Here is a 25,801-nt window from a genome sequence, read left to right as displayed (position 1 = left end):
GCTTTTTTGTTTCTCTTTTTCTGCCTTCTATTGAGCTCTGTTTTTAAAGATCATTACAGTGTTTCTTGCCACCTTAACCTTTCACTAAAATAAGATCATTGATATATTCCAGACTCCCCTGACGAAGGGCTCATTTCATAGCCCGAAATGCATTGGGATATGTGAAGCATTTTGTTTGTCATGCTGACTATAAGCTGATTCGTTTGCCTTTTTTGAACTACATTTCCATCTGAGACTATCAAGCATAAAGCAGATCACAATCAACTTCATGTTTTGAAGATTTCATTTGAAAACTCTGACTCATTGACAATTGTTTTGTTTACCGCTTTTCACAACGATAATATTGTGCATAATGAATGGTTTTGACAACTTTGTGTACACTAGACAGTGGCTTGTTAGTAGTGCACTGGGCATTCCTGGATACTTATCTAGGTTTATTCCATTTCATTTTGAATCAGGTGGCCCGCAGAGCCCCTCACCTGGTGCACACATGATTTTCTTTCAAAGTTTGTGGATTAGTTTCATATGTTTAAACTAGAATCATTAAGTGCATTCTAGCTGCAATTCACTTATTGTTTGTGTGGTCCTTTGGCATCTGTTTACCTGCCTCTGCACTGGGACTCTGTTGCTGAGCAGGCCATTTCAAAGCTTTGGTTCTTGATGTTGTTATACAGGTGTCCGTCCCCTTTGGAATCCATTGTATCCAGAAGGAGATACGTTTGTTGTACGGAAATTGCTTTGGTATATGTGAGGTAATTACTTTGAAAGACATTTTAGTTCTTGGAAATTGGAAGGTCTCAGGTCCCATAGTTTTAAACTTCCATATGGGGTCCTTCAGGGCTCATCCCTGAGCCCAACTCTCTTTAATATATATGTGGTTCCCCTGGCTAGACTGGTCAAATATCATGGCTTTGCCATGGTGTCATATGCAGACGACACCCAGATCATAGTTTCCATCTCAAACAACACTGGGGACACTGCTCACAACTTTCGTGCTCGCATGTGACAGATGAGCAGCTGGATGTCTGAGGACTGTCCCAAGTTGAACTCTAATAAGACCAAGGTTCTCCTTTTTGGCAGTGATCCATCCATCTGTCCTCGTATTGGTGGCTCTTGGAGCTGCCCCCCCCCCACCCCCCGCCACTAAGGCAAAGAATCTGCGAGTCATTTCTGACACCACCCTGTCCTTCTCGAATCATGTGAAACCGATCACTTCATCCACCTGCTATACATTGAAGATTCTGAGGAAGATATATCCATACCCACCGTCATAACTACAGAAAACGGTGGTTTCTACATTAGTCTTGTCAAGGCTTGACTACTGTAACTGGCTTCTGATCGGTATAAATAAAGCACTTCTTGTGAAATTGCAGCTTTTGCACAACTCTGCTGCCTGTTTGCTCTTTGGTATCCCAAACTATTCCTCGGCCATGTTGGCCCTCAAAGCTCTACATTGGCTTCCAGTGAAAAAGCGGATTAATTTTACGGCCCTCTGCATCGCCTTTAAGGCACTGCATAATCAGGGGCCTGCTTATTTGATTGACCACTTCTGCTGGTATACCCCGATCAGAAATTTGTGATCCTCCTCACACTTGCTAGTGGAGCTTGGGTGGTAAAAGCTTCTTAAACATCTCAACCACATTTTGGAATCGTCTGCCTTACAAACATTTTTTTATTCTTTTTATTGAGAGTAGGTACAAATGTCATCAGGTTTACAAATCGGTGGGACCAATGATCACTTCACATTACAATGTAGCATCTATACATCGGTACATGCTGCTTTATACAATGTGGCACAGGTTTCATGCAGTTGGAATCAACATACAGTTCATGATTAGTCACGGTTATCCATTGATAGATCGTCGGTCGGTACTGCACAGATTTTACCTCCAAAGACATTCCACTTTCCCAACACCCTTTCCCACTTCTTGGGGCATCCTCTTAGTAGGTATACTGCTCTCTCTGCCACCATCGCCATGTCCATGTCTTTACTCCAATCTCCAAGCTCCCCATTGTTTTGCAATATATCTTTTAGCTATGGTTATACCTAATGTCGCTCATATTTGCGCTGCATTAAGATCTGTGGCTTCCCAGATATGCACTAAACACCTCCTGGGTTCCGTAGGAACTGAGGCGCCACTGACATTCGATATAGTGGACATCACTGTCTCCCAGTAAAGTACAATTTCGGGACAGTCCCACAATGTGTGGTCGAATGTACCTGATGCCCCACACTGTCGTAAGCAGAGCAGATAATCTGACCTTCCCATTTTATATAACGTCACCCTGGTGTAGTAGATTCGGTGTAGCACTTTGAGTTGAACTAAGCGTAATTTCGACGAGATTGCCACCTCTCTCGGGGATGCTAGTGCCTTCTGCCAGTCTGCTTCATCAATGTCACCCACTTCTCCCTGCCATCTCTCCCTTAGGGATTGTGTGGGGTCAGGGTGATTATTGACAATCTTTCGATATGTGAGGGATGTGGCTTTTTCATGCATGTGCTCAGTCGGCAGTCTGTCCTCCAAGGGGGAAGCCTCTGGGAGGACCGTGTCCGGTGGAATAGCTGCCTCTAATGTGTGTCGAATCTGGTCGTAGCCGAACAGTTCAGTAGGTGCCATTTCGTGTTGGTCTTGTGTGAATTGAATTACCTTCCCTTTGGGCCAAAGATCGCCTACGCGCTATATTCCTGTCATCCCACCGTGCAAATGTTTTACTATTTCGCAGTGTACCCAGCATGGCTCTATCCCGCAGGGGTGTGGCTTGTGTGGCTTGTGTGATCTTTTTGTTCCAACCGAGCTTTCTGTGTACCGTGTGCCAGAGATGAACTGTATGTTCAGTGGACCCTATCAAGGCCCTCCGTCGGTTGGTGTTATCTAATGCTCGGTTGATTCCCTCAATCCCTAGCGTGAATCGGTCCAGATGGTAGGCCGGATCGGTGTGCGGTGCGTGTATCCACTGGTTTATTACGGTCAGCTGGGTCGCCCAGTAGTACATTTGTATGTTGGGTAATGTTATGCTCCCGTCATACCACGAACTAAATAATTTGGACATTGCTATTCGGGCCGGTTTCCCATTCCACAAAAGCTTAGACACCTTCGATTCGATGTCCCGGAAATAATCTGCAGGAACCAAGTAGGGGGTGTTCTGTAGGGCATACAGGAAGCGGGGCAGTGCCGTTATTTTGAAGAGTGCTGCCCGTCCTAACAGTGCCAGCGGCAGGACCTGCCAGTGTTTGGTGTCTCTACGCAGTCTTTTTAGGGGTTCTAGAAGACTTAACATAATGAAATCCTCAGTCGGGTGTGATATGGATCCCCAAATATTTAAAGCTGCTCTTTGCTATTTCCACCGCACAGCCTGTGGGGAATTGGGCCGTGCAATCCATACAGTATGGATTTACTCCTATTAATGGTATAACCTGATCGCTCTCCATAGGCCTTGCTGATATTTATGATACCATGTAGGGAATGGTAGGGGGACGTCACATATAGGAGGATATCATCAGCATATATGGATATGTGATCCTCTCAACTCTCCGTCTGCAAACAATCTGGTCTTGTCGGATCCACGCCGCGAGCGGCTCTAAAATCAGTGCGAGGAGCAGCGGCGACAGTGGGCACCCATGTCTTGTACCTCGCCCTAATTCCTTGGAGATGTGTCCATTCGCCACTACGTGCGCAAGAGGGTTCGTATAGAGTAGCTTTATCCACGAGCAGAGCACAGGTCCGAAACCAAACTGCAAATAGGAATGGCCAGTCTACTGTATCGAATGCCATACGGGCATCGAGGGACAATATCACAGCTTCTTCCTGTATCGTGTGTTTACGGCCTAGTACACTCTGGAGTCTCCTCAAATTCAGGGCTGTTCTCTTGCCAGGCATAAGTCCCGACTGGTCAGGGTGAATTAAAGTCGCGAGGTGGGGTGTGAGTCTATTTGCTAAAACTTTGGCCAAAATCTTGTCTTCTACGTTGAACAGGGAGATGAGCCTGTAGGAAGCACAGTCCTGGGCTGGTTTCCCGGGTTTGTGTATGGCCACAATCGTTGCAGTTCTCTGATCTTTAGGCAGCGCACCCCTGTCCAAGCTAGTGTTGTACATATCCAATAAGTAGGGTGTGAGATTAGTGGTGCCCTTCTTAAATAGTTCAATTGGAAAGCCATCTGGCCCCCGGGCCTTTCCTGACTGCACACTCCCTATTCCTAAAGTTAATTTTCTCAATAGTGAGCTCTGACTCCAATATTTTGGAGTCATTTTCCGCCAGCGTAGGGAGACAGATGTCTTTAAGGAACAGATCTGCCTCTTCCTGGTCCATCTAAACTGCTGGGGAGTAAACCTCAGAGTAGTGGCACACTAGTGTATCCACTATAACCTGGGGGTCCGTCACCACCACTCCCGCCGCGGTTTGGAGTTCCGCAATCCAGCGGCTCGCGCGTTCTCATCTGTCTAGCCACGCCAGTAGCCGTCCGGCTTTATGCCCTACCTCCTATATGGTATGGCGCGTGGCTGTCAGTCGGGTTTTAGCGCCTTCCCACAAATACTCCTTGTATTCCTTTTTTTAAGCTGGAGCAGGTGTGAATGTCGGAGCAGTCGGGAGTGTCTGCAACTCGTGTTCGAGAGTGGAGACTGTGTGTGCCTTCTCCTTCTTGTGGTCCGCAATTAAGGAAATAGCTTGCCTCCCAGAGAGTAAGGGGCGATGGGACCGATGACACATTTTTGTCGAAATAGTGTTTCGTGGCTGTGAGCAAGCCTTTACAAATTTTAGGATTTTTTTTAGATAGCCCGGGTAAATCGGGAAAACACAGCAGTGTGTGGAAATGTTCCTCGTGAATTGGGCTGAGATGAGGGAGTGATCTGAAATCCCTTGCGGTAAGTGTGTTATATCCACAAAACGTCCTACTTTATCAGCTTAGGACAAGACATGATCTATTCTAGAAAGGCTATTATGGGTGCCGGAATGATATGGAAATTGGCGTGCGTGTGGGATGTGAGACTGCTAGATGTCCACCAGGCCTATTGTCTCAAGGAAGTCAGTGAGATTGGAATGGGAACGGTGTTGTGGGCGTGGGGGCGCGCGGTGAAGATAATCATTAAGGGTCGCGTTAAAGTCTCCTCCCAGTATTAGCTCTCCCTCAGGGAGACGAAGCAGAATGGCGTCAAGTGCCAGGAGCGCCACTGAGTGGAGTGCGGGAGGGATATAGACTGTAACCCTGTATACCCATCTGTCGTGGGCCTTACAGGTGGTGCCTACAAGGTGGGTTTCCTGCAGAAGTACTGCCGCGGGCTCGCTACGTTTAAGGAATTGGAGCACTAAGCCTCTTTTTACCATATCTCCGAGGCAATTCACGGTCCAGGATATGAATGGCAGGCTCTGGACTCGTGTGGTCTGGGGAATAAACGGGATAGGGTCCGCGGTTACATGTGACATTAGAACTGTTGCATTCAAAGCATTGTACCTGACATACAAAGTGCAACATCCCCCGAAGATTGAATTGCTGTACCATGAACTTTAACGTTAAACAAAGAAGAAAAAACAAACGAAAACTCAAAGCGAAAAACAGTTGCCCCACCCCCCTCCCTGCATGACAGTTTAAAAACTACCTGCCTCCCCAACCTTGCAGAGTGTATAGTTCCCATTGTTCAATACCTTTGTGGGGGAGGAATCCACCCCAGTAATACCTTCAACCCCCGTTTCTTATCTGTTATGGTGAGTCTTCCAGCCGTGCACTGATCACCAGCGGTGGACTCAAGTCTTGCAAGGTTCCAACATACCATCCGAAGGCAGCACAGCAAACAAAGTTAAGGGCTATGGACAGTTGAGGGACTAGACACAGCATTTGGTCCGGCGTTCCCATAGTGTCAGGGACACACATGCTGAGCAAGTGGGTATTGCCGTCACATAAATTGCCTCCCAAGAAACTATGCAGTTCAGGAACACTGACTGGGGCTCAGTCTTTAAGAGAGGTTCTGTGGAGTTTGTTGGTCACTTAACTTTAGTGGAGCCGTCACGTGTGGTTTCATCCTCTTGTTGCTGAGATTGAGGCATACTTGCTCCCTGTCGATCGTGATCTCTACCGGATTGTCCGCGATTGGTGACCTGACGCCACCCATCCAGCCAGTCTTGGGCATCCTCCGGGGACGTGAAGAACCAAACCTTGCCATCAGCCACCACTCTCAACCTCAAGGGGAAGATCATGGAGTATTTGAGGTCACGAGAACGGAGTTCCTTCTTGATCACCAAGAAAGTACGCCTCTGTTTAGCTACGGCAGCTGTGTAGTCAGGAAAGAATGAGATCGTACTGTACCGGAGGATCTACTCTGGCGGTCTGTAGAATGAGGTCACTATCTCTGAAGTTGAAGATACGGGCCAGGATAGGTCTGGGCGGCACACCTGGTCTGGGCTGATCCCCCTGGGACTTGGTGGGCCCTCTCGACCGAAAAGTACTGCGAAAGGCCCCGGGGCTTCAAATGGTTTTTGATTGGGTCTTCCACAAGAAGGTCCACTGCTGGACCCCCGCTTCCCTCCGGCACGCCCAAAATGCGCACATTGTTCCGCCGGGAGCGGCCCTCAAAGTCGTCCAGTTTCGCCGCCATGGTTTTGTTTTTGGTTTCCAGGTGCAGCACCTATCTTTTGAGAGCAGCGGTGTCCACAGCGAGACTAGCTGTGGTTGTCTCTACATCCGACACTCTGGTGCTCAGTTTGCGGAAGTCTGCTCTTATTAGCGTGAGTTCTGTAGCGACGGTGTCGATCATTGACTCGAGGGAGGAGGGCACCTTATGGAGTGTTTGTAGGAGAGTAGGGTCTGCTTTCTATGTTCACCCCCACTTTTTGCTTTTGCTTTACTGGTTTTCGACTTAGATGTGGCTGTGGGCCTGCTAATCAGACCCACAGCCCTGCTGCTCTCTCTCTAAATTGATACTATGTACTTTAGGTGCATAACCCATTTGGATAGGATCACCTTATTGGCCCCTGTACAGTGCACCTTAGGTACCCAGGGCATAGGTGTACCCTAGGCCTACCAGGGGCTGCAGCATGTATTATGCCACCCCTGGCCTGGCCTTCCATTATGACACAACTGGCTGATCACTCAGCTGGGGCAAGGTCGTGTAATCACTCCTTGCTTAGGTGTAGTATTCCTATACCTAACTATCATATAGACACATGTGTACCTATCAGCCACTTCTATGGCAGGCCTTAACAATCCTGGAGGCAGAGTGCTTGGTAACATGTGAGATGGTGCTCTAGCATGAGCTGAGCCTGTCTGCAGCTTTCGGAACCATGTCCTTATAGCTGTTCTATGATATAGCCTACCATATACTCTTAAAGTGCCTTATAATCTTAAACGGTTATGGTAACTATGGTTTGGCTTTATCAAAACATGTCGTGTAAGGTGTCTAACACTTTGGAATAATACCCCCATCCCATTTCTGGGGATGAGGATATTATCCCTCCCTTCTAGAGGGAGAAGACATGTTGTAACCTACTTACCCGGTTAAAGTTAACCAGAGCCCCAGCATCACAAAATGGATGCTGCTGCCACAGACACGAGTCTGACCTCCTGCTGCTGGGAGTGATCCCGGCAAGGGAGGCTTGGACAATAGGTTTCCTGCCTTGGGAGGTGCGAGCACCACCCCATACAGGCCTTAGTGTATTGGGGCAGGGAGGGATGAAAAGAATGAGACATGCCTAGGGCACACAAGGTGTCCCGTGCATAGTCCAGTTCAAACCGGTGCTGGGGCACTCCAGCCCCAGTCCTGGCGCGAAACTGGACAAAGGGAAGGGGGTGTAACCACCCCCCTCCCAGGTCCCACCCATAAGGCGTGACCTAGCAGGTAATCCAGTCCCCCAGATTTGGATAAGAGTGGTAGCTGGGCCCCAGGATTAGATTATCCTGAACCTGCAACTTGAACAGAAACTCTGGACCTTCGACATTCGACGAAAGAAGAAGACTGAAGAACCTCCCTTGTGGCCAAGGAGAGGCTACCCTGTGCAAACAGGCACCATCAAGAGACTACCCTTTGCTTTGCTAAATTTCTACGAGGGACCGACTGCAGAGCCCGACCAGAGCCTTGACTTCCAGACTTCTCCGACCCTGATCCACATCCACAGCCGAGCTGAGATCCGTGGAGGCGACGAGAGACGTGGGACCGGCTACCTGGGAAAAGTGGCTAGTATCTTCCAGCGCAGCTTCTGAGGCACCCTCGAAGTTGTGCACCGGGGATTGAGAAGCCCCAACCCCAAGCACCATCTGCACCGAAGATCAGCCCCCCACACTCCACGAGTCCTGCGTGGGGCCCTTCTGCATTTTTCTGCTTGCCGCGTCTGTCCGGTTGCTTGCCCGTTGGCTAGTGGCCTTTGTGACGACGCTCCCTGAAATCTTCACTGCTGGTTTGGCTCCTCCAGACTGGTTCCCGCTTCCTTGCAAAAGAGAAGCACCCCAGACCTTCCTGGTCTGCACCAGAAGCAAGTCCTCCGTTCTTCATGGGTTCCGCTTGCCAAGGCTTGGTGAGTCCTAGTTCGACTTCGCCGCCGCCGACAGCAAGAGCCTTCGTGGGAAAGCTCGCCTCCTGGTCCTGGTCATCCTCGACGCCTCCTGGTACCCGTGGCTGCAGCAACAAGCTTCACCTTTCACCTGCAATCTTCACGACATCGTCTGGTTCCTTCCTGGTTCCACGTGGTCACTGGCTAGTGACCTTGACTGTCCCTTCTGCTTGCAGGTATCCTCTCTTCTTGATCCCAGCCTTGGGATCCACCGGACACTCTTCACTGACCGCCTGTCAGCAACTTTCCTTCAGGCATCCATAGAAGTCCACGACGAAACCCGACGCAAGTTCACACCTATGCACCCGCAGTCCGTGGGCTAGGTAACTTGGGTACTCCGGTGCTCACAAGGGTAGTGACTATCCTAGGGTCTAGTTTCCGAGTCTCGACTCTCTAGCTGCTTCAGAAGTGTCCTTAAACTGTTAATTTCTAACTGCTAGTAATTCTATCGACTTTTACGCATTACGCGTGAGTGTTTCCACTCTGCACCTGAATCCCGTGGGCCTCCCACTTCCTAACTGTTGCTAGTGTAGTGTAGCCCCAGCGATTCCCTAGGCCTAGGCCTATCCTATTTCCGTGACAGTGGTCCTTATACCACTTCTTTAGTATATGGTTTGCGTGGCCCCTAGGGCCTAACTGTATTACTTACGTGTGTGACTTAATGTATGCATAAATAAGACTGTGTTGTACTTACCTGTAATCTCATAAAGAGTGCTGAGGGTTTGACTAGAATAAATACACTTTATTTTATATATATATCTGTTGTGGTGTCCTTTCGTTTGGTATTCAAGGGATTATATATGGTATCACAGCTGGCTTCACATGCCATTCAGAGTTTAGCCTAAGACTGCTCTTGTCCATGCTACCACTAGGATAGCTGGTCTATAAGGTTGACTTTACAACCAATCACCATAAGGGTTGTTTGGACTGATATAAGGTGTACACTAGAACTAGTGACATCATACATCAGGCCAACTTCTCACATTGGTGAGCAGCGGTTGGGATCTGAGCTTGCTGTTGTAATACCATTGTAATCTTGAGATACTAAATTGAAAGATCACACAGATATTGTTTAGGTACATATAACATAGATTATAATACTTAAGTCCTACTGGACTTAGTGGTTGTAGGTTGAAGGGAGTAACACACCCTGACTACAACTACCAGAGAGGTGTAGTAGAAACAACTAGTGTAGGTAGGTGCACACACCACACCCTCACTAGATCATGTCTCTGGGAGGAGATCAAGTAGATGCTCTCTCAGGAGGGGCAGGTCTGAAGAAGACCCCCTCTAGATATGATACCCTAACTTTTCAGGAGATGAGACAATTGTGTACCTCCAGAAAGTTAAAACAGGGTGCAAACCCTACCCTCCTTCAGCTAGTACAACTCCTAGAGGAGTATGATACTCTTAGGGCCTTACAGGCCAGTACCCTAGGTACAAAGGAGGGTCTACCCACCACAGATGAGTCAGATGGGACTTCAGATGAAGAGGTAGACAACCAGGGCCAAGTAGGAAGACTTAGCCAGGCTAACCTAAGCTTACATGGGAGTTTGCATGGGGTCCCCCCATACAGACCCCCAAGTGGGCTTACACAGAGAAGCAGGAGAGACAGATCCCCTTCAAGGGAATCCATCCACTTCCATGTCTCTAGCATCTCTAATGCTTCCTCTCACAGGGGGATGACTTCCCCTGAGAGAAAGGAGCATGAAGCCAGAATGAGGGAAGCTAATCTGAGGATTCAGAGGGAAGAACTTGCCCTTGCCAAGGAGAAGCTTGCTCTGGCTAGAGAGCAAAAGTTAAGTGGGTCAGAACCCACTGGTGGCAGCAATATCCCTAAGGATAGAGACAGGCACTATGATAATAGAAACCTGAGCAAGATTGTCCCTCCCTACAAGTGTGGGGATGACATTCACAAATGGATAACTGCTTTGGAGAGAGCTTGCAAAGTACAGCAGGTACCCCAAAGTCAGTGGGCAGCTATCTTGTGGCTCTCCTTCTCTGAGAAAGGTAGAGACAAGCTCCTCACAGTTAGTGATGAGGATGCAGACAATTACACTGTCCTGAAGAGTGCTCTGATTGATGGGTTTGGCCTAACCACTGAACAATACAGGTTGTTGTTCAGGGATACCCAGAAGACACAGACTCAGGACTGGACTGACTTTGTAGATTGTGCCACTAAGGCTCTGGAAGGCTGGCTAGTGGGAAGTAAGGTTAAGGACTATACAGGATTGTATAATTTGATCATGAGAGAACAAATCCTTAACAACTGTCAAAACCAGCTACTGCATCAACACCTGATTGATTCTGATCTGACTTCTCCCCAAGAATTGGGAAAGAAGGCAGATAGATGGGTCAGGACTAGAGTTAAGCAGAAAAACCAGAACCAGGGCAGTGATCAGAAAAAGGCAGACCAGAAGGGTAATGACCAGAAACAAAAAGACCAGAAGTCTTCACCAGGCCCCCAAAAGGCTCAGGGGGAGGGTGGTCCCAAAAAGGATAAAAAGAAAGATGGCCAAAAGAAACCATGGTGCAACTATTGTAAGTCCAACTCACATTGGTTTAGTGAGTGCACCAAAAAGGATAAGCCCCCAGCCACCATTGCCCCTAAGGCAACTGTACCCCCTAGTCCAGCTATAAGTGGTGGTTCCCAGCAAAAGGGTGTAGTAGGGTGAACCCTGGGAACTGAGGAGGATTCTGGCCTAGTCAGAATACCTACTCAGGCTGTTCTGATCTGTGATGGGGACTTAGCTTTATCCTCTACTGTAGGCCCCAGTAACCTGGGCAAGTACAGACAGACTCCTTTTATCAACCAAAGAATGGCTCAGGCCTACAGGGACACTGGGGCTAGTGTCACAATGGTGACACCTGCCTTTGTGGACCCTGGACAGATCATACTAGGTGAGAATTACCTAGTGACCAACGCTAGCAATGCCACTACTTCCCATAGTGTGGCTATTGTTAACTTCTCCTGGGGAGGGGTAACTGGCCTCAAGAAAGTTGTTGTTAGTTCAGACCTTCCTGTAGAGTGTTTACTGGGCAATGATCTTGAAACTTCAGTTTGGTCTGAAGTGGAGTATAGGACCCATGCAGAAATGCTGTGGATAGATGCACATGTCCTTGCTGTGACCAGGTCACAGGCCAAAAAGTGCACCACTGAACAAGTGCTGGATCCTGAAACTATGGACCAGTCACAACCCAAGAGAAAGAGCAGTAGGGTTAAGGCTGTGCCTTCCCCCCCTGCCTCAGGTGGTGGATCAGCCCTCCCAGGAGGATGATTCTGAGAGCCCTGAAGGAACTGTCCTAGAAGAACGTGAACCTGATCAGGTTGAGTTTCTTGGGACAGGGGGACCTTCAAGGGCAGATCTGAGGCAGGCTCAATTAGACTGCCCCTCTCTTGAACCCTTCAGACAGCAGGCTGCTGCTTTGGCTGCAGGGAATGCTCAAGGTACCCATAGAGTGTATTGGGATGAACGGCTACTGTATTCAGAGGCTAGAGACCCCAAGCCTGGTGCGTCCAGGAGGTTGGTCATACCACTGAAGTTCAGAGGCTTCCTTCTTACCTTGGCCCATGATATTCCCCTTGCAGGACACTTAGGCCAGAACAAGACCTGGGACAGGCTTGTCCCTCACTTTCACTGGCCCCATATGTCAGAAGATACCAAGGAGTTTTGTCGCTCCCGTGTCACCTGCCAAGCCAGTGGCAAATCAGGTGGCACCACAAAGGCCCCCCTCATACCACTACCTGTGGTGGGGGTCCCCTTTGAAAGAGTGGGCATAGATATTGTAGGACCAATGGACCCACAAACAGCATCTGGGCACAGATTTATACTGGTGATAGTGGACCATGCCACCAGGTATCCAGAAGCTATTCCCCTGAGGACCACAACAGCTCCTGTTGTGGCAAGGGCCCTGCTTGGAGTATTCTCCAGAGTGGGCTTTCCAAAGGAGGTCATTTCTGACAGAGGTGCCAACTTCATGTCAGGATACTTGACTGCAATGTGGAAGGAGTGTGGTGTGAACTACAAGTTCACCACACCCTATCCCCCACAGTGCAATGGGCTTGTTGAGAGATTCAACAAGACCCTAAAGGGAATGATACAAGGTTTACCAGACAAGCTTAGGCGAAGATGGGACATCCTTTTACCCTGCCTTCTGTTTGCTTACAGAGAGGTCCCACAAAAGGGGGTTGGCTACAGCCCTTTTGAGCTTTTGTTTGGGCATCCTGTAAGAGGACTCCTATGTTTAGTAAGGGAAGGATGGGAGAGACCTCTCAGACAACCCAAACTTGATATAGTGGATTATGTACTTGGTCTCCGCTCCAGGGTGGCAGAGTATATGAAGAAGGCTTCTAAAAACCTTGAGGCAAGCCAAGAACTCCAAAAAGCTTGGCATGACCAAAAGGCTGTTCTGACTGTTTACCAGCCAGGGCAGAAAGTGTGGGTGTTGGAGCCAGTGGCCCCAGCAGCACTCCAAGACAAATGGTCTGGACCCCACACTATTGTTGAGAAAAAGGGAGAAGTCACCTACTTGGTGGACCTTGGGACTCCCAGAAGCCCCCACAGGGTGCTTCATGTCAACAGATTGAAGGCATATGTTGACAGGGCAGACATGGGCTTACTCATGGCTACAGATAAGGGGCAGGAGGAAGAGAGTGACCCTCTCCCAGACCTGTTGACTCAGAACCCTGATGATGGCTCAGTTGATGGTGTGGTCTTTTCTGACAGCCTCACTGTCCATCAGCAACAGGACTGCAGACAGGTTCTGCAATCCTACAGACATATGTTCTCTCTGACCCCAAGTCAGACAAACTGGTGCACCTATGAGGTGGACACTGGTGACAGTCTGCCTGTGAAGAGTAAAATCTACAGGCAACCTGACCATGTCAGGGACTGCATAAAAGTTGTGGTACAAAAGATGTTGGAGCTGGGAGTCATTGAACCTTCAGAGAGCCCTTGGGCTAGTCCTGTAGTCCTTGTGCCAAAACCTCACACCCAAGATGGTAAGAGAGAGATGAGGTTTTGCGTGGATTACAGAGGTCTCAATGCTGTCACTAGGGCAGATGCCCACCCAATACCTAGGGCAGATGAGCTCATTGACAGACTGGCAGCTGCTAAGTTTTTGAGCACATTTGACCTGACAGCAGGCTACTGGCAAATCAGACTAGCTGAGAATGCAAAGGCCAAAACTGCTTTCTCGACCCCAGGAGGACATTATCAATTTGTGGTAATGCCCTTTGGTTTGAAGAATGCACCTGCCACTTTCCAAAGGTTGGTGAATCAAGTCCTTACTGGGTTGGATGATTATTGTGCAGCTTATCTGGATGATATTGATGTCTTTAGCTCCACCTGGGAGGATCACCTGGTCCACCTGAGGAATGTTTTAGAGGCCCTGCAAAAGGCAGGCCTCACTATCAAGGCCACTAAGTGCCAGATAGGGCAGAGCAAGGTTGTATACCTGGGCCACCTAGTTGGTGGGGGTCAGGTTCAACCACTGGAGAGCAAGATCCAGACCATAAAGGACTGGACTCCTCCAACTACCCAGACTCAGGTCAGAGCTTTCTTGGGCCTGACTGGGTACTACAGAAAGTTTGTTAAGAACTATGGGTCCATTGTGACACGACTTAATGACTTGACCTCCAAGAAAATGCCAAAGAAAGTTCAGTGGACAGTAAGCTGTCAAAAAGTATTTGATGACCTGAAGCAGGCCATGTGCAGTGCACCTATTCTGAAAAGTCCAGACTACTCCAAAGAGTTCATTGTCCAGACAGATGCTTCTGAGTTAGGTGTGGGAGCTGTTCTTTCACAATTAATATAGATGGTCAAGACCAGCCCATTGCTTTTATAAGTAGAAGGCTGACCCCTAGAGAGAAACGTTGGTCAGCTATTGAGAGGGAGGCCTTTGCTGTGGTTTGGGCCCTGAAGAAGCTGAGGCCATACTTGTTTGGCACTCACTTCAAGATTCAGACAGACCATAAGCCCCTCTTGTGGCTAAATCAGATGAAGGGTGAAAACCCCAAACTTCTTAGGTGGTCCATTTCCCTACAGGGGATGGACTTCACAGTGGAACATAGACCTGGGACTGACCATGCCAATTTAGATGGACTCTCCAGATATTTCCACTTAGAACATGAAGACTCAACTGGTCAAGGTTAGTTTAATGTCCCTAAGTTTGGGGGGGGGGGGTTGTGTAGGAGAGTAGGGTCTACTTTCTATGTTCACCCCCACTGTTTGCTTTTGCTTTACTGGTTTTCGACTTAGATGTGGCTGTGGGCCTGCTAATCGGACCCACAGCCCTGCTGCTCTCTCTCTAAATTGATACTATGTACTTTAGGTGCATAACCCATTTGGATAGGATCACCTTATTGGCCCCTGTACAGTGTACCTTAGGTACCAAGGGCATAGGTGTACCCTAGGCCTACCAGGGGCTGCAGCATGTATTATGCCACCCCTGGCCTGGCCTTCCATTATGACACAACTGGCTGATCACTCAGCTGGGGCAAGGTCGTGTAATCACTCCTTGCTTAGGTGTAGTATTCCTATACCTAACTTACATATAGACACATGTGTACCTATCAGCCACTCATATGGCAGGCCTTAACAATCCTGGAGGCAGAGTGCTTGGTAACATGTGAGATGGTGCTCTAGCATGAGCTGAGCCTGTCTGCAGCTTTCGGAACCATGTCCTTATAGATTTTCTATGACATAGCCTACCATATACTCTTAAAGTGCCTTATAATCTTAAACGGTTATGGTAACTATGGTTTGGCTTTATCAAAACATGTCGTGTAAGGTGTCTAACACTTTGGAATAATACCCCCATCCCATTTCTGGGGATGGGGATATTATCCCTCCCTTCTAGAGGGAGAAGACATGTTGTAACCTACTTACCCGGTTAAAGTTAACCAGAGCCCCAGCATCACAAAATGGATCCTGCTGCCACAAACACGAGTCTGACCTCCTGCTGCTGGGAGTGATCCCGGCAAGGGAGGCTTGGACAATAGGTTTCCTGCCTTGGGAGGTGCGAGCACCACCCCAGACAGGCCTTAGTGTATTGGGGCAGGGAGGGATGAAAAGAATGAGACATGCCTGGGGCACACAAGGTGTCCCGTGCATAGTCCAGTTCAAACCGGTGCTGGGGCACTCCAGCCCCAGTCCTGGCGCGAAACTGGACAAAGGGAAGGGGGTGTAACCACCCCCCTCCCAGGTCCCACCCATAAGGCGTGACCTAGCAGGTAACCCAGCCCCCCAGATTTGGATAAGAGTGGCAGCTGGGCCCCAGGAGATTAGATTATCCTGAACCTGCAACTTGAACAGAAACTCTGGACCTTCGACATTCGACGAAAGAAGAAGACTGAAGAATCTCCCTTGTGGCCAAGGAGTGGCTACCCTGTGCAAACAGGCACCATCAAGAGACTACCCTTTGCTTTGCTAAAGTTCTACGAGGGACCGACTGCAGAGCCCGACCAGAGCCTTGACTTCCAGACTTCTCCGACCCTGATCCACATCCACAGCCGAGCTGAGATCCGTGGAGGCGACGAGAGACGTGGGACCGGCTACCTGGGAAAAGTGGCTAGTATCTTCCAGCGCAGCTTCTGAGGCACCCTCTTAGTTGTGCACCGGGGATTGAGAAGCCCCAACCCCAAGCACCATCTGCACCGAAGATCAGCCCCCCACACTCCACGAGTCCTGCGTGGGGCCCTTCTGCATTTTCCTGCTTGCCGTGTCTGTCCGGTTGCTTGCCCTTTGGCTAGTGGCCTTTGTGACGATGCTCCCTGAAATCTTCACTGCTGGTTTGGCTCCTCCAGACTGGTTCCCGCTTCCTTGCAAAAGAGAAGCACCCCAGACCTTCCTGGTCTGCACCAGAAGCAAGTCCTCCGTTCTTCGTGGGTTCCGCTTGCCAAGGCTTGGTGAGTCCTAGTTCGACTTCGACGCCGCCGACAGCAAGAGCCTTCATGGGACAGCTCGCCTCCTGGTCCTGGTCGTCCTCGACGCCTCCTGGTACCCGTGGCTGCAGCGACAAGCTTCACCTTTCACCTGCAATCTTCACGACATCGCCTGGTTCCTTCCTGGTTCCACTTGGTCACTGGCTAGTGACCTTGACTCTGTCCCTTCTGCTTGCAGGTATCCTTTCTTCTTGATCCCAGCCTTGGGATCCACCGGACACTCTTCACTGACCGCCTGTCAGCAACTTTCCTTCAGGCATCCATAGAAGTCCACGACGAAACCCGACGCAAGTTCACACCTATGCACCCGCAGTCCGTGGGCTAGGTAACTTGGGTACTCCGGTGCTCACAAGGGTAGTGACTATCCTAGGGTCTAGTTTCCGAGTCTCGACTCTCTAGCTGCTTCAGAAGTGTCCTTAAACTGTTAATTTCTAACTGCTAGTAATTCTATCGACTTTTACGCATTACGCGTGAGTGTTTCCACTCTGCACCTGAATCCCGTGGGCCTCCCACTTCCTAACTGTTGCTAGTGTAGTGTAGCCCCAGCGATTCCCTAGGCCTAGGCCTATCCTATTTCCGTGACAGTGGTCCTTATACCACTTCTTTAGTATATGGTTTGCGTGGCCCCTAGGGCCTAACTGTATTACTTACCTGTGTGACTTAATGTATGCATAAATAAGACTGTGTTGTACTTACCTGTAATCTCATAAAGAGTGCTGAGGGTTTGACTAGAATAAATACACTTTATTTTATATATATATCTGTTGTGGTGTCCTTTCATTTGGTATTCAAGGGATTATAAATGGTATCACAGCTGGCTTCACATGCCATTCAGAGTTTAGCCTAAGACTGCTCTTGTCCATGCTACCACTAGGATAGCTGGTCTATAAGGTTGACTTTACAACCAATCACCATAAGGGTTGTTTGGACTGATATAAGGTGTACACTAGAACTAGTGACATCATACATCAGGCCAACTTCTCACAGTGTTGACATAATATCCTGTAAAGTGACTTCTTTGTTCGGTTTTCCAGTGTGTTCCTCAGTGGCAGTTGCTGCACGTTCCAGCTGTTCCTGGCTTGTCTTAGCACATGCATATTTGTCCAGTTTGGTCTGGTGCACAACACGCTTGCCCCTGCCTCCCATGGTTCCACACACTGATGGAGCAGTTAGCTTTGAGACAAGGTAGGTGGTAGTACTCACCGCCGCCTGCCAGTGTTTATGGGGAGCACACATGCCTGTCGGGTTTCCTACCCCCTAAATAGCACTTTGTTGTTCACGTGCCACTGGAACGCGACGGGGAGGGAAGGGTGGCATCGACAATTATTAGTTGGAATATGGAGGAATCCAGGAGGCAGTATCAAGCTGTCTTTCAGTCCGCCCAGGGAAGGCAATGTGCACAAGGCTTCAGTGAATGTGGTGGGCCACCGTGAACCCGGGAGATACAATTGCGGTATGGGTGCTGTGGGTATTCCTGGTTGCGCACGTCGAGACCTCTACAACAACTGCAGGTGGCAGGATATGAGGGCCACCCGGAGCACTGAGATTGACCTTTAGGAGTCTGGCGAACCGGGCACTCTCATTCTTGAGGCGAGTAGGTTGTGCGCCCAACGGCAGCCCCCGTCCTCCCCCGCCGCGCCAGGATCAGTCGCCGCCAAGGATGGTGCATTCAACAGTCCTGGAGCCACACGCGGCTCCGCTATATGAAGGCTCCCGCCGGGTCCGCAATAACGTACGTAACGCCGTGTAAGTTGATGGGCGGTCGTTCTCCCTAGAGGTGCTGGTGCTACCAACGCATGCGCACAGAGGATGTTTCAATCACTGGGGCTGGTTGGTGCTAGCCACGCACAGTCTTCAGTGAGGCCCGGGCAGATCTCCTCTCACCTTCCGCCCCTCCTCACGGGGGGCCTGGATACAGCGATCTGACTCCGCCGTACACCGAACTACCAGAGACGCTGGCAGTGCAGATGTTCCACACCCGGGCTCAGCAATGCGGCCTCGGCTCCAGGCCACTGCAGGCGCTCCCCACACGGAGAGATGCAGGACGGGCCGCCGACCGCCCAGGCCAGCAGATAAACAGAGGTCCTGGCTTCCACTCGGCGCATAGACCACAAGTACTGCAGACGGTCCATCTTTGTTGAAGGCAGAGCTGCGAGTACCGAAACGGGTCAAAACGGTGCTCGCTGTTTTCCGATCCCATTGGCTTGTTTGTCGCTCACTGCTACAAATGAGTGAACAGATTAGTGGGAAAGTCTGCGGAGGTCCGGAGCTTCACTAGGCGGCGGGCATTTCGATCGGCTGCCGGCCACGGTCCTCCCCCGCCTTACAAACTTAAACTCGTCGGACTTGATGCGTTTTAAGAAGGGCTTCATGATCTGCTTACTTATTGCATAATTTCTGAATTTTCAGGCTCTAGCCTTTAATTTAATCTCCGGGATGGCCTGATGTTTGTTGAAAAGCGCCGAAACGCCCCAGGGTATTAGCCGTGCGATACAAATAAATAAATAAAGCACCAGTCCCTGCAGTTAAACAGGGAAAACGTCTTAGCTAGTGAAGTTCCTTTCAAGGTTTCTTTGTGTCCAGGAGCAACAGCTTTGCCTTCTATATTATGAAGTTACCTCTGTGGATATTGGATACCTTGCAGGGATGAGGAAGAGTGGCGACTCCATCATATCACTTTTGCTGTACGGTTGAGCCTTTCTTCATAACCATTTCCATGTTTACATTTACGTTACAGGAGTTGGTGAATTTGTTCCATTTTCTGTTAGGTGCATGAAGCTCCTCTCTGCATTTCCAAGCACTATGTGCAAATATTACTATAACAAATGGCAGTAGTTCCAGGTTATAAGAACTCGCCTCTTAACACTCTGCCCTTTCATGCTTACCAGTGTTTCCTTTTCTTCGGGCATGTGTGGATACATGACCTTGTATATCTGTGGTAAGAGCGTTTATTTTAAGCCGGCTCTTGGATGTTCCTTGCACTCCTCTGGCTCCTGAGCCTCTTGTGCACTGGCAGTGCTTAGAATTTGGTGCTGCTGTGTTTATGCTTTCCCTTTTTATGATCTCAGTGCTTGGAGTGTTGCTGACTCGCTTTAATTTTTTTATGGCTGATGTGACAGTTACATGTCCATCATGTTCTGATGGTTCTTGTTGTGGTTGATGTTTATTGACCATCCTTCCCTTCTTTTTGGTTGTCGTTTTGTGAAAGAGTAGGGCTGTATTCTAAGTTCCCCATGGAGAGTTCAGGTTCTTCAGAGAATGTGGCAATTGTAAAGCTGATTTCACCAGAGGCCTGGAGTTTGTACCCTCAAAATGACAGGTTTCTTTGGGCAACTCAGTTCCAAAACATTTCCACCTACTAAATTGCATCATCCTTTGTGAGGCAGCATAACACACATTGTATCAATTCATAACACAGTGGATAAATTATCCTTACTAATATTCCTTTAGGTTTAGACTGTGGTACCACATAGTACTGGATGAGTATTATCACTACATTTTATGATGGACCCTTGGGTCACCCGACCCCTAATGCAGCCAGCCTCCTGTCCTTGTCCTGTGACCCCATTACACTTGCCCTAACAAGTAAATTGGGTAGAAATTATTGATGGGGAAGAGGTGGTATTTGCCCCTGATGTTTTGTTTAAAACAGGACCCGAACTACTCCTTCACAGGTTCTTCATTGTGTGTAGGATCAGTGCATTTGGGGTTTTGGCCTCTATCCAAAATAGTGCAAGGGAAGGAGATGAGGAGGATTGGGTTTAAACTTGAGCTTGCCAGCCATCAAGTCTGGGGTTAATAAAGTGTAATGTACTGTGAGAGTGTTGGTAATTTTTAAAATAAAGCAGTGAAAATAAATGTGGAATGACAGGGGTGGCTTTCAGAGTCTTCAAAAGCCTCCACATAGATTTTCCTGCAACAGCGGTTTTGCAGTGAGTACATTGTTCCTATGGCTACCTGACAGGTGGGGTTCACCCCTGAACATGCAAAGAGCATGAGCGTGGTAGAAGTAGAGAAAAACGGGTGCACAAATAACAGGCGATTTGAATGACAACATCTGGGCCTGGAAACCACATCCATCCAAATAACCTGGGTGTAAACAAATGCAAAGAATGACTTTATGTAGAGAAGGAGGGGCTAAAGCCTAGCAAGGATGATAAACCACAGTGGGTGAAATGCAGCAGAAGTGCAGAGTGGAGAAGAGGAGGTTGATCTATGTAAGTATCAGATCAGAAACCTTGCACATTTTGTAAACCCTAACTGGATTAGGTCTGCAAAGCACACCTTTTGAATAGGCCATGTGAGGAAACCTCTTTAAATAGGTTGGTGTTGGTCATAGCAGCTTCGATCTTCTATGGTTTTTGCTTGAAGCCTTCCACACAGTGAGGGAGTGAGTCTAATAATGTGAAGTTCTTGTCATAGTATTTCTTGTACTCCTAGCGATATGCCTTTCTCACTACTCACCTTCTCACACATGTATAATTTCATCTTGGTGGAGAATAAAGAAATTGCAGTAGTGAGTTCTGACTGTTAGAAAAGTCAGTCTTATTCTCCGTTTTTGTAGTGCTGGGCATATGCTCTTGTTCTGTCTCCTTGTGAATTGGTAATTTCTTTCTTTTTTTTTTTTAAAGAAGGGAGGCTGAGGTGAGACTTGTACTGTGTGTGGCCAAGTGAACAAGCTCCTCAAACGTCTTCCTGAGAGAGAATTCAGTGATGGTGTGTTGGTATCTGAAGGAGCATTTGGTTGTGATAGTGTTATCCACGCTTTACTTGTCCTTCTGTCTTGCAGGCTGTGACTGCTCTGGTGAAGAACTTCCCGAAGCATATGGTGTCTTCCATGCAGCAGATATTGCCGATTGTATGGAATACCCTGACAGAAAGTGCTGCCTTATACCCTTTAACAAAAAAAAAAAAAAAAACTTCTCGTCTTTCTCCCATTTGATTCCTGATCTTTTTCTTTTCTCCCTTGAGTCCTGTTCTCTGTATGTTTAGTGCTTTGTCAAGCCCTGTCCTGGTCAGTTGAGACCTCTGCCAGAGGTATCACTGTACCACATTGTCTATTCTGATTCTGTCGGTGAGTTACATCTGTGTAGGCACCAGTGTTTCGAGTTCACCTTTAAGAAACAGGGTGGGTGGGGAGAACATAGGGACCTATTTAGTAAGAGGGTGACTTTGACGAACTAAATGATGAAAGCTTAACATATTGCTCAATTAGTCGCCATTTATTGATGACTGTGGTCTCTGAGTCTTCTTGGACGAGTTGGAGAAGATAACTAGTATGTAGTAATTAAATGGAGTTCTTGGGACTTAATTAATATTTAGAGGGATGTATTTTGAATGTAATGTGATTAAAGCAGACTGCTCTGACACAAGTGTCTCAAAGACCACCAGGAGTGCTTGAAATGTTGATACTAACATTTCTTTATGCTGTTTTAAGTACCTCGTAGAAAGGTCGTCTCATTTAGGGCGATCCAAAGGCAGTGGCTAACCTAGGCTCAGCATTGTAGGACGACGCAGCTGACCCCGTAAGATTCTGAAAAGATTCTGAAAGATTAATTTCATTATGGACACTTTTTGGCAGTTGTGACAGACCGAATATGGTATTTCATTAGAGAATACCTGCTTTAGAAACCTATCTACATTCTTACATGAAGTAATTTTAGATTTCGTTTTAAACAAAGCATTAAATACCTACCTTTCATCTGAGATCCATTCATGCCAACAGCAAAAGTTTCTCCGCTGCTTAGGTATAAAGTAGCTCGATTATACAATCTCAGCAAAACATAGGAGATTAAAAAATGTATCCTGCATTACGTATATTGATTCTCTATGATCATAAATGGTGCTAACCAAACAATCCATAGGTTAATGAATTATTTTTGCTATTTTATTGATCAGCAGGTGACTGAGGTCCTTTTAGGAAGTTCTAAGTCTGAATAAATCAGAGAGAAGTCTGCAACCATCCTTAGAAATGTCCTGGTTGCCAAAGTTTGTAGACCGCCTATAGCCTCTCTCTCGCCAGTCCAGCATTTTACCCTGATCTCTGCCTGGGCCCATCCACTCTGTTACCCACCCCTTATATACACACTGGCCCCATATATGTTCTCACATTTCCATCCCCTCTCAGACCTGCCTCCTTTATTGAACACCAGTAATTGAGCCTATTTTGCTAGAAGTTTGAGCTTTCTATGAGTCCCCTTCTATTATAAAATGACCCCTTCTCTGCAGCTTTAGATTCGTTCTTCATTTTGATTCATGTGAATTTGCTTCTCGTATAAGATGGTGCTTCTTGGGATTTTCTTATTTGACCAATCTATACTTCCAGGTAATTCCCTTCTGGCATGTGATTGGGCTTCTCTAAATCTCTCTTATGGTGTAAAAGAATGCCTCTTGGCTGGTCTCGCCTAAAAGCCGGTGCTCCTTGGGAGGTATACTATTAAAGAAGGCCCTGCCCTTTAAGAATAAACCTTGTGTTCTATAAAGTGCACAGTTTATGTTAAGTTCTCATTTACCAAACAGAGCCTTGGTTCTTAAGAGCTAATATAAAACCATGAGACTAAAACCATCATTAAAACTGAGATTTCTAGTATAATTCATATGTGCAGAATCTACACAAAGTAGCACTACCAGGTTTATGCTGCAGACACATTGTTTCAGCCCAACTACTGACCTCGCACAATTTCCACAATTGTACTGGATAATAATTAAATTAAGACTGTTTTCTTTAACGGCTCGCACTTATGTGAGAACGGAGGTAAACTACATGGAAGAGGTGGAAGATCCTGTTGATTCTGATGGTGAGTCTTTCTTATATTTATCTTTGCAATGTCTTTGCTTATGCCCAGCCCTGCACTTGAAGGTCCTAGTATACTGTATAAGTTAGTGCTCGTTTTTATGATATGTTTGTGTTCTTGCTTCTTTTCCCTCTTGGTGGTGTTTCTCTCCACAGCTTGGTAGTGTTTTAGAAAATGTTTGTTTACATTTAAAACTGAGTGTATAGACTTATAAATAGACTGTTTCATGTATATTTTAATATTACTCTGGGTTCTCCTAAAGTGCGTTCTCATCCTAAGGTGCTCTCTCCGGGTGTAGTGTGGTCGAGCAGCCTTTGGCTTATCAGAGAGCAGTGTTAAACATCTGCAGTACACAACACAGTCAATAAATGGTACACACGACTTAAGGAGATCCATGCCAATTTATAAAAATAAAATAAATCTTTATATACATTTAGGCAACCGAATCAATACGATCAGGTAAGTATGTTTCGAGATAGATATATTTGCAGGTTTCAAAAGTTGACACGTTGTGCAATTTTCAGAGCCGGCAATGTTATCCCATTGAGGAAAAACAAATACTGCATACAAGTTCTTCATAGTGACTTAAGAGACCAATCTCCTGGACTTAAAGTGAAATGGAGCAAGGTCCAAGGCAGCACCAGCAGGCCACCTCCATTGGCACTAAGATACAGAGGTGCAATACCAGTCAGGTGCCCCGTTGAAGTCAATCGGTATCAATCCGGTCACAAAGAGGCTGCAGGTTTAGGTTTAGATTGGGGTGGGGGGGCCCAGTCCTGCTGAACTAACGGGGGGCTCAGGTCTCACAATTCTCAGGGATGTGGGGACACCTTTGGTTCTCTGCTCTTTGGACCTTATGCAGAGGTGTTATGAGACAATGGGGTTTCTGTCACTGGCGACAGTTGCAGTAGAGGAGGGATCCTGCTTTAAGAGGCTGCAGGTGGCATTGGGAAATCCGCAGCTGGTAAACCGAAGGTGTGCTTGGCATCTGGGAACCCCACTGGTACCATTGGCCCACTTCAGCTCGGGCTAAGGGGCACGAGTGCAGTGGTGCTTTCCAGTGATGGGTGTCTGGCGTTCTGGAATCCTTGCAGCTCTACTGGGGTGCCTGCAGGATGCAGGGGAGCAGCTCCGCTACTCCACGGGAGTTCCTAGGTCTCAGTGGAAGGCTGGAAGTCTTCCCAGGCTTTTGGAGGCACTGGCAGCTTCAGGATGAGTCCTCTTTGGTGCAATTGTCGAGGACAGCAGGCTGGCCGGCAGGGTTGGCACCAAGTCAGTTGCTGGTCTTCTGGTTTTGCTTTTGCAATTCTTCATCGTCCGTCTTCTTTCAGGTCAACAGGATCTAATTTCCTGGTGCCAGAGGCTCCCCTAAATACTAAATTTAGTGGCATTAGGGGAGTTTAGGGTAGTAGCCAATGGGCTACTTTCCCCTGGGGTCACTACGCCCCCTATATGACCACTTCTTGTGGGAAGTGGGCATAACACTGTCCCAGAGCTCCTAATTATGCCATCACAAAGATGGCAGACTCTGAAATTTCGTGTCCTAATCAGGCGGCCCACCTAAGGGATGGAACTAGCCTGAGGGTGAACACACCTCTCTGACTACTAATTTTCCTGCCTGTCCAGGTGTCAAATAGGCCTTGGTCAGAGGGGGTGGCATCCTTCTGAGGGAAACCAGATTCACATACCAAAGGAGGCTGGGTCTTTTAAGCCCCCTGCCTCGGAACGCACATTTACAGGTCATCCTGCTGGAAGGGGGTGTTAAACACCCTCTGCCAGAGCATGTTTTGTTCCTGACATCCTGAAAGTGCTGGCCCTCACCCCCGGGGGTCAGAAACTCGTGTGTGGTGGCAGACTGGTCACCACCAGTCAGCCAGCACACTAGTAGTTTGTAGGTTTTCAGGGGTTGCTGCTTTACTGCCCTTTGGGTGCCTGTATTAATAAACCCATCACTGGAATCCGTGTGGGTTCATTAATACAAGATGTTTGATACTAAACATCTTTGGTTTCAGTGAAGCCATTATGTAGCTGGGGGAACTCTTTTTCTCCAGTGTCCGGCACATGTGCTTAAAATGGCTTACCTGGTCGCTTGTACTGGCAATAATTGAAATGGCCAGCACAGGGGCATATCTGCTAATGCATATATGTCCTCACATGAAGTATTGTGCACCCTGCCTTATTGCTGTTAGGCCTTCTGTAGGGGTGACTTGCATATACTGTATGCAGTGTCTGTAGACATGGCACACAAGACTTTTGTCTTCAACAAGACACGCAGTCTGCAATGGCAGTCTGCATGAGTTAGGTAAGTGGTCCCTTAGGCTGGCACAATACATGCTCATGACCCCTAGGTACCTGGGGTACCATTTACTAGGGACTTATAGGGGTGACAAAGGTATTGACAATTGGGGAACAAATGTACAGTTTTGTGAAAGTTCTGGCACTGGGGACCTGGATAGCAGGAACCCAGTGCATATCCTATCAAAATTGCTTCAAATACTAAGCAAGAAGTGGGGGTGACCATGTCAAA

At 47.9% G+C, this 25,801-nt stretch overlaps 1 protein-coding gene across 1 annotated transcript in view; it reads left to right on the top strand.

The window, feature by feature from the left end:
* Window positions 1-21,777, top strand: part of LOC146866931 (importin-9-like) — a 264,240-nt gene extending 242,463 nt beyond the window's left edge. Inside the window, exon 8 of the mRNA XM_085614687.1 lies at window positions 21,270-21,777. Coding sequence (XP_085470813.1) covers window positions 21,270-21,422 — 153 coding nt within the window. The 3' untranslated portion in view covers window positions 21,423-21,777. The remainder of the gene's footprint in view (window positions 1-21,269) is intronic.
* Window positions 21,778-25,801: the final 4,024 nt, after the last annotated feature.

Source organism: Triturus cristatus, chromosome 1_2 (genome assembly GCF_964204655.1).
Source record: "Triturus cristatus chromosome 1_2, aTriCri1.1, whole genome shotgun sequence".
Lineage (NCBI taxonomy): Eukaryota > Metazoa > Chordata > Amphibia > Caudata > Salamandridae > Triturus > Triturus cristatus.
Note: the sequence above shows the minus strand (reverse complement) of the source record. Positions and strands in the feature narration are given on the sequence as shown.